Below are 8,994 nucleotides of genomic sequence, written 5' to 3'. Positions count from 1 at the left end.
CCCAGGTAATGAAAAGGTATGCCTCAGTTCAGATACTTTGGTTGAATCCTCAAAGGAACACGGTAATTTGGACTTACTTTACCCAGTTGAGTTCCTAAACTCTCTACAGTTCAAAGGTATCCCTCCTCATAAACTTATGCTCAAGGTTGGTTCGCCTGTAGTGCTACTACGCAATTTAAATCAGAGTGCTGGCCTTTGCAATGGTATACGTCTTATAATAACACAGTTAGGAGATCGGGTATTGGAGGCTCAAATAATAATTGGATCGCATGTTGGTGACAAAATACTTCTTCCTCGAATTGCCTTGCATGTGTTAAGCACTAAATGGCCATTTGTGCTTAGTAGACGACAATTTCCAGTTCGATTGTGTTATGCAATGACCATAAATAAGAGCCAAGGACAAACTTTGCAGAATGTTGGCCTCTACTTGCCACGTCCAGTTTTTTCTCATGGACAACTCTATGTTGCTATATCACGTGTGACATCTAGAAATGGCCTCAGGGTTCTAATTGATGATGATGTAGACCCTAACTCCAATGTGACCCAAAACATTGTTTTTAAAGAAATTCTTCAGTCCCTTTGGTAATTTTTTTGGTCAAATATCAATACTATTCAACCTATAATTTGTTATTACTGCAAAATATAATGCTCCATTTGACATCCTTTTATTTTCTTCCCTCTATGGTTGAACCGACAACAGATGGAGTACAGCTTACTATCACAAATTAATCCAACAAGGCACAATTGGTGCATCAAGGTTAGAGTTGCTAGGATGTGGCAGCTATCTGTGACTTCTAAGGGGAAAGATTTTACTGCTATGGAACTTGCTCTGGTTGATGAAGAGGTATACCATTTGACACATGCGTTATTTTTGCTTAATAGTTGCGAACTTTGAATTTCTGTACATCAGGGTGTAGGTATTACAGCTTGCATTGGGCAGAAGGACCTTAACAAATTTGCTAAAACTTTGGTGGAAGGACGATCTTATATGATTAAAAAATTCCAAGTTAGTAGGCAAGCAAAGAAGTTCAAAGCTGTGCCCAACACACACACAATCTTTTTTACACCATGGACTGTTGTGGAGGAGGTACCTACTGAGTTATCCAACAATCTTCCACTCTATATTTTTAATTTTGTGGACTTTGAGGACTTAGATCGCAGAGCAAGGAACGACCATGGTTTAGTAGGTAAGCACCATCCATAATTTTCGTTTCATGCTTTGACTGTCTATTTATCGAAGTCATATAGTATAACATGATGACACGGTTATGGAATATTGAACAGATGTTATTGGACAGCTTACAGTTATCCATCCAGTGGTGCAATTTAGCGATCTAAATAGCCCTTCTGTTAGGCGATCAGTAGAACTACGTGATTTAAGGTTTGCTTCCTACTAATTATAATATTTTTGAAATTATTGTATACTTAGGGTACATAATATTGCAGCGATCGGCTTTTATCAATAACTTTGTGGGGGTGAACATGCAACATCTTTTGAGGATGAGTTCCTTATTGAAACCATCGGTAAAGATGAACCAGTTGTAATCATTTTTGCTGGGATGAAAGTGAGGCAATACTTAGGTGAGTGTTAGTTTATCCCATGCTGGCCATCAATAATAAATCCTATGTCCAGCTATTGTTGTAATACGCTTACCTGAATGCCAAAATAGGTGCTACAACCTGTGGGAGTGGTGCTGCAACAAAATGGTATATGGACATTGATATTCTTGAAGTTAATGCTTTCCGTGCTAGGTAACCTGCTGTATATATCATTTATTTTTCTTGGTTAAATTCTGCATGCAAGTGTGGTTGAAGGTGTACTTTATTTTGTCCTTAGCCTACAGGGAAGAGGTTCCGAAGTTCTGTTCCTACCAGGGGATAGTGATGCAGTGGCAGGTGATATTGACAAGGCAATTTCTAATAGGAAGACTATATCAGAGCTCCTCTCCTTGGATCCTCATGACACTGATGTATTTTCTGTTTCTCAGATATGTTCTATGTGCAACTGTTATGTCATAGTACTAAAATTTAGTCTCCATAGTGAACTAGGATGTATGTTTTACTTGTGATGCAAAGATAAAGGAAATCGATGTTTCAAATGGTTGGTGGTACAAAGGATGCAGTACTTGCAAAAGGGGACTGAAAGCAACTCTCGAAGGCTTTGAATGTACCAACTATGATGAAACGAAGCCAATGATGATTCCCAGGTACCTCCTATTTCACATGGCTTCCCCTTCAAATTTCCCAACTTGTAAATTATTCCTAACGTGCCTTATATTCACAACACAACTACAAGCTAAATGTGGTGATTGTGGACAGCACTGGTCGCGCAAAAATATTTCTGTTCGGAGGTGTAGCTGAGCAGGTTGTGCGGCGGACTGCCGCTGAACTTGTGGAAGAAAGCTCATCCAATCAGATCTTACTGCCTGCGCCCTTCCGCGGTCTTGTTGGCAGGAGGTATGTGTTTCAAGTGGTTATCAGTGAGCAAACCTTTAGAATTGGGCAGCTATGTTTTCATGCTAGGAAGGTGTTTGCTGGGGACCAACACAGTGGGGCTGATACCACTAGTCGTGAACCTTCAAAGGACCCTAGCGTTTAGTCTGCAATTGGGACAGCAAGCACTACCTATGGTAAAGAAACTAAAAATAGTGCTTTTAGCTTAACCGAAGCCCCCATAGATGCAGAAGGGGGCTCCACACCACCTCATGAAACTCACACAGTTACCACTGGAAAAAACTTATCAACCAAGGGAAAGGAGGTTCTTTCTAGTGCTCATGACGAGCCTGGGTATGTACCTTTGTCCTCTATGTTATGTTTGTCATGGCTACATACTATGCTCCTCTAATTACATAAGTAACAATGTACAAATTATTAGAATAAATAATTGTAATATAGCTCCCCATATTTGAAGAGGCGTGGAGACTAATAATGTATTTTTATAATGAAGTAGGCTATTGTGTGGGCAGTTTATTGATTTATTTTTGTAATGCAGAAGTCTTCTAGGTAAAAGATCAAGGGCTGCTCGCAAGGAATTGTTCTCTGAAAAAAAGAAAAGGCAAGGTAGCTTATTGTTTATCATACTATGTTACTGATTAAGCTTGTACAGCTAAATGACTTGTAATATTCCCAATTTACAGTGACGAGTAAACCTTCCTTTGTGGTCTGCAGTATCAGCTATCTGCTACATCTCCACTTTCAATAAAACGGTGATTGTTGTATGTGCCTGTGTTGGTGTCGTAATCTTCATAGAGTAATAAGTGGTGCACCGTTGTGCTTTATGCTTAGGTTATGTATTGTTACTTGTGTTGGCCTTTGAAGGTCCTTGGTACTATTTGTAATTACGAGGCCACTTTGTCAGTGTAGTAGATAAGATCTTTATACCTTGCTATCAGTAACGCAAGGCTCTGAACTTAGAAGATATAGTTTGTAGGCCCTTGTTCGTTGGTTTGAATGGCTATTTTATGTTTGGTCGTCATCATCTATCACAATTGTTCACATCAATCAATTCACTTATTTCGCATTCATCATAGCAACACATCTGCAGGCTTGGCTGAGGTGCTTAGGCAGGATTGGCAGAGCATGATCAGTAGTAATGGAGGAAAATGACATATAAGTATAGTAAGTAAATAATTATGGCACCCATAAAGTACAATTTGATAGGTGACCCGGAGTGCCTTCGGTAAAACGGGCATAACTTTTGCATACGGGCTCCGATTTTGATGTTTTTTTCTACGGACATCTACAGAAAAAGTTACATCCGTTTCCCCCCACTTCGTCGGGTTCGGAGAATATTTTGGGGCCAAAAACCCCTTGGAAGATTGAGTTCTCACCCCCGGAAGTTTCTACACAGTTTTCGGAACACGCGCATGTGTCTGTAGCCGCCACCCCTTATATCAAACTTGAGCAAAATTGTACACTAATTCCAGTTCTAGTGCTGATGAGTTGAGAAAAAATAAGAGACAAATAAAAGGAAAAAAATATTTGTGAACAACTCAAGGTCAGAAAAAATGTCAATTTTTCTTTTTTGTTGTTGTTGTGTTTTTGTGTCCACTGTATTCCGTAAATGGCATTAAAAACATGAAGTGATGATATATGAAACTATCAGGTGAGACAAGTAAAATTCATATTCAGTAAGGTAAATCGAACTGGCATTGTTCATTAAATGTGAAGGTAGTCCTGCTGTCTGTAAATGGTTTGCTTAGTAGTCCTGCTGTCTGTAAATGTGAAAGCGCACCATAATTTAGGCATGCTGCGTGTAAGTGTGAGGTCGCATCGTCCTTGTCGTCTACCTCATGGGTCACATATACTGAGAAAAGCGGTGACGTGGAGTCCTCCTCTATTGTGAAATGTCCTCTTCTGTGTAAATGGTCTGCGCAGTAGTCCTGCTGTCTGTAAATGTGAAAGCGCCCCATAATTTAGGCATGCTGCGTGTAAGTGTGAGGTCGCATCATCTTTGTCATCTACCTCATGGGTCGCATTTGAGAAAAGCGGTGACGTGGAGTCCTCCTCTGTTGTGAAATGTCCTCCTCTGTGTAAATGGTCTGTTCAGTAGTCCTGCTGTCTGTAAATGTGAAGTCACACCATAATTTAGGCATGCTGCGTGTAAGTGTGAGGTCGCATCGTTCTTGTCGTCTACCTCATGGGTCACATATACTGAGAAAAGCGTGTAAGTGTGAGGTCGCATTGTCCTGCTATGTGTAAATGGATCTAGCGACATCTCAATATAAGCATGATGAGTGTGCCTGCCTATTTATATACTAACTTTCAGGCCATGCATATCCAGCTTGCTACTTGCACTCGAGCACTGACCAACATTAGGTAATTCAACCTTCCAAAGATCTTGTGATTCATTGTTTTCATACGGGATAAAAGAACACTAATTCATTGTTGTAATTTATTCTTGATTAAATAGAAGTAACATGGACAAGGGAAAAAACGTTCTCAACGAACAAGCCTCACACGCTTTCGAGACTTCACAGGCAGATGACTCCCTAGCCAAGGTATTCCTATAGTTTTAATCAAGAATGATAGTAGCTCATATATGTCTTCATTATCGTGTTGATCGATATTGTCCCTGCCATGGTATCCATTCTTGGTAGTGATTATTTTCTTGAATTTGGGTATCTATGAATGCCTGTTCCAACTATTCTTATTTGTTTTTTTTTGGTAGGATCCAATTGTAGTTGACATCTCACGCAAGAGCATCCTAAGACAAATCGTTAGCAAGATAGGTGCAACTATTCGTACCGAAGGGGTAGTAAAGATAGATAAGACAAAAAGGGTACCCTGGCTTACGGTTGAAATTCCTCCTAAAAAGGGCACCAATGGCATCGTGGAAGTTGAGACTTTCCAAGGCATCCCTTGCATAAATGATTTTGAAGCACAAGAAAATGTTTGTGAAATAGCAATTGGCCATTTCATATCCCAGATGAATATCCATGTCAATGATGTGAATTATGCTTCATTCATACAAACGTATGGTCAGTTGCACCATTATATAAGTTGGTCCCAAATTCTTCATATCAAATATGGCATGATGCGTATTGAGAAGGACGGGCTATTCAATGCCCACAAGTGACTTTTAAATCGTCTGAGTTGCATTTGTGCAAGCTATGGTGACATCCTTCCCTTAGTACCCTGTGTTCCAACAACACATCCAGCAAGCATATATGTTGAACCAATCATATACACTGGAGCAAAGCCACCAGAGACACGACATGAACAACTTGCTCGAGAATTATTCAACATCATGCAGGAGAACACCCCTAATGGAAATCCAATTAGTGATTGAATGGTATGCATAGTTGCTATATTCCATTCAATTGAATGCCATTCGTTATTTACTTTTTAATGCAATGCTTCAATTAAATATATTGCAGGAATCCAAGCACTCAAGGCAACTTGTGTTAGAACATATGGGGGAAGTGCCTCTGAGGCCTTGTAGTATTCTAATAATCTCCTCCCCCATATACTACTACCAGCTACCACATGCCATGTACTATTATTGAAGCTACCAACTACTATATTGTAATGTAGTATTTAGTAATGTCGAATATATATGCCTTTCAACCAGCAAGTTTGTATAATTATCTCCCTATGTACTTTGGATGTGTGTAAGATCAAGTATGCCTATTATTGTACCACTTTGCTCCTATTTCGTAATGTTTAGCCTGATAGTTTCATTTATCATCATTTCATGCTGTTGTATGTGTGGTACGAGATGGCTTTTAATGAACAATGCCAGTTCGATTTACCTTACTGAATATGAATTTTACTTGTCTCGCCTGATAGTTTCATGTATCATCACTTCATATTTTTAATGCCATTTACGGAACACAGTGGACACAAAAACACAACAAAAAAAAAATCGATATTTTTTCTGACCTTGAGCTGTTCACAAATATTTTCTTTCTTTTATTTGTCTCTTATTTTTTTCTCAACTCATCAGCACTAGAATAGGAATTAATGTACAATTTTGCTCAAGTTTGATGTAAGGGGTGGCGGCTACGGACACATGCGCGTGTTTCGAAAACTGTGCAGAAGCTTCCGGGGGTGAGAACTCAATCTTCCAAGGGGTTTTTGGCCCCCAAAAAATTCTCTGAACCCAACAACGTTGGGGGGAAATGGATGTAACTTTTTCTGTAGATGTCCGTAGAAAAAAAAACGTTGAAATCGGAGCCCGTATGCAAAAGTTATGCCCGTTTTACCGAAGGTAGTCTGGGTCACCTATCAAATTGCACTTAATCGTATAGTGTTAAGGAAACTAGTTCGACCCGTACAACTTGTGCAGTATACTATTGCTTAGAGGTTGTACTCCCCATATTTAATAGAGTTATAAAATCCCAAATTGTTTTGTCCATAGACAGGATGCTACCTTAGCATGCATGACTCCAGTGTTTTTTTTGCCATACAATTATGATAATATCAACAATTCATCCTGATACCTAGTTTCAATATCAATAGAACACATTCGCTCTTTACCTGAGACGAAGATTACATAAATGGAGGAGCAATTAAACAGCAAAATTATTTTAGTTTCACCTTAGGTACGCACCACCATGGCCCAGAACAACAGCATGAACCTATTTCATTTGTAAGGAGTAGAATTGAAACATCATAAATATCATAGTCAATTACACTGGGTGAGTTGATGAATCTATTAAACATAATCTATTATCAAGTTTCAGCAACAAATCAGAATAAATCCAGCCCATCCATCATTGACACTCACTCACCTCACGTTCCCACACCCAAAACTGAGTGTCCAGTTATAACTTTGGCATATGAACTGATGATTACGATTTGAAAGAGACTTCAATCTCTAGTGAATAATGGCAGGCATGATGTTAAGGTACATAAAACTATATCAAGCACTGGGAGTAATACATAGGATACAGTCATGGTAAGTAGAAGGTTTTCATAGCATATACTTATACAAGTCTGAAAAGAGGTGCTGAAAATATCCATGCATACTACGAGCAATACAATGACATTACAGATACTGATATGCAACCTAATCTATGTGTATTAATAGCTCTAAGCAACTCACAAGAGCAGCCAACCTAGGCATCAACTATCCAAAAACTCATTTATAGTAGTAAGTGCAGGACCACTCACGTCGCGTTCCCATGCTATAGCCTTCGCAGTATCGTTTGATCCAGTGAGATGCGCACGTATGGTTTCTGTGGCATCAAGGGAGCAAAAAGGCCAACCCCAAACATCAGCAATATGTTGAATCTTTGCAATCTGTGCTTTTGCAAGGGCATGCGTATTGGCTTTCATCTCATCTATGGAAACACAAAGTCTCTTGCGTCCGGAAAAATATTCACTTAGTTCCGACACACCGATTGCCCTAGCTAGCCCAGTGTGCTCGGCAAGCTTGCGAATGGACATAGAATCAAAGAATTCTTTGAATTCCTCCACCAAACCAGCATCAACCATATCGTCAACACGGCGGTTGAGATATTCCTTAAGAACTAACTCATGAGCATGGAGCCACAGGAGGCAGCTTTGGAACCTTAAAGTTGGTCGATACCTCGCAATTGCAAAAGGATCAACAAGGGAGGGATCAAAATGGTCAACAAGGAATCCATGGATCAGTGAGTTTGAGCCACCTACCAGAACCGGTACATGACCACGCCTTACAATAGACTTTGTAGTAATGGTTGCAATAGATCGGAAGAAAGATACAGAAAAATCGTCGGTAATTGCAGAAATAGCCCCAATAAGGTGATGAGGAATACCACATCCATCCTTCAGATGGACCTTGTTGGTTGCGATGTCAAGCCCATGATAGATTTGCATCTTGTCAGCATTCACCACTTCGCCACTAATCACCTTGCATACATCAATTGATAGCTTTGTCTTACCCGTGCCCGTAGCATCCATGATCACCACTGGTTTAATCGTCAACATCTGGGGGATGTAGTCAGGAGAAAGAGTGTAGGGTGAACTGGGAAGAGGAAGGGGAAAGTGCTTCGATCGCTGTGAACCCTAGGTCTATCGACCCATGTTATACCAGTCAATGTTGTCTCCGTGTAACAAGGGTCATCTACGATATCAACCAATGGCCTTTTAGCTAGGTACACAATCGACATCTTCATGCTGTATCTATGCATCTAATGGATGGGCACCAAGTCTGCTACTGATAACCTCATACATAGTGAGTGGGTACACTTATTGACCTAATATCTGCAGATGTGTCGGCTGATTTCTTTATGTTTTCTGTAGGTGCGACGACTAACATGAGGTTAGAAATAAATAAACACCTTGTCCATTTATGTGTGAGGTAGTTGATATTTAACTCAGGATGCTGTATTTGCAACATAAAACTAAAGAATTAGATAAATTTCCATTATAATCGTTTATAAACAACTTGTTCACATTAATTTTTGTATGAGGTAAATATTGTTTAACCATGCCCTTTTACTTGAGATGGCAAATAAATCTAACTGAACCAACTGGTGCCCCCGCAACAAAGCGCGGGCATCAGTT

At 39.7% G+C, this 8,994-nt stretch overlaps 1 protein-coding gene and 1 pseudogene across 1 annotated transcript; one reads left to right on the top strand and one right to left on the bottom strand.

Moving 5' to 3' along the window:
• Window positions 1-700: 700 nt before the first annotated feature.
• LOC133886322 (replication protein A 70 kDa DNA-binding subunit C-like) lies at window positions 701-2,599 on the top strand (annotated as a pseudogene).
• Window positions 2,600-7,569: 4,970 nt separating this feature from the next.
• Window positions 7,570-8,415, bottom strand: LOC133886320 (adenylate isopentenyltransferase-like). Its single transcript, XM_062326064.1, has 2 exons — window positions 8,266-8,415; window positions 7,570-8,151 (listed from the first exon to the last, which is right to left on the bottom strand). The coding sequence occupies exons 1-2, from the start codon at window positions 8,413-8,415 to the stop codon at window positions 7,570-7,572; spliced, it is 732 nt and encodes a 243-aa protein (XP_062182048.1).
• Window positions 8,416-8,994: the final 579 nt, after the last annotated feature.

Source organism: Phragmites australis, chromosome 12, assembly GCF_958298935.1.
Source record: "Phragmites australis chromosome 12, lpPhrAust1.1, whole genome shotgun sequence".
Taxonomy (NCBI): Eukaryota; Viridiplantae; Streptophyta; class Magnoliopsida; order Poales; family Poaceae; genus Phragmites; species Phragmites australis.
Note: the sequence above shows the minus strand (reverse complement) of the source record. Positions and strands in the feature narration are given on the sequence as shown.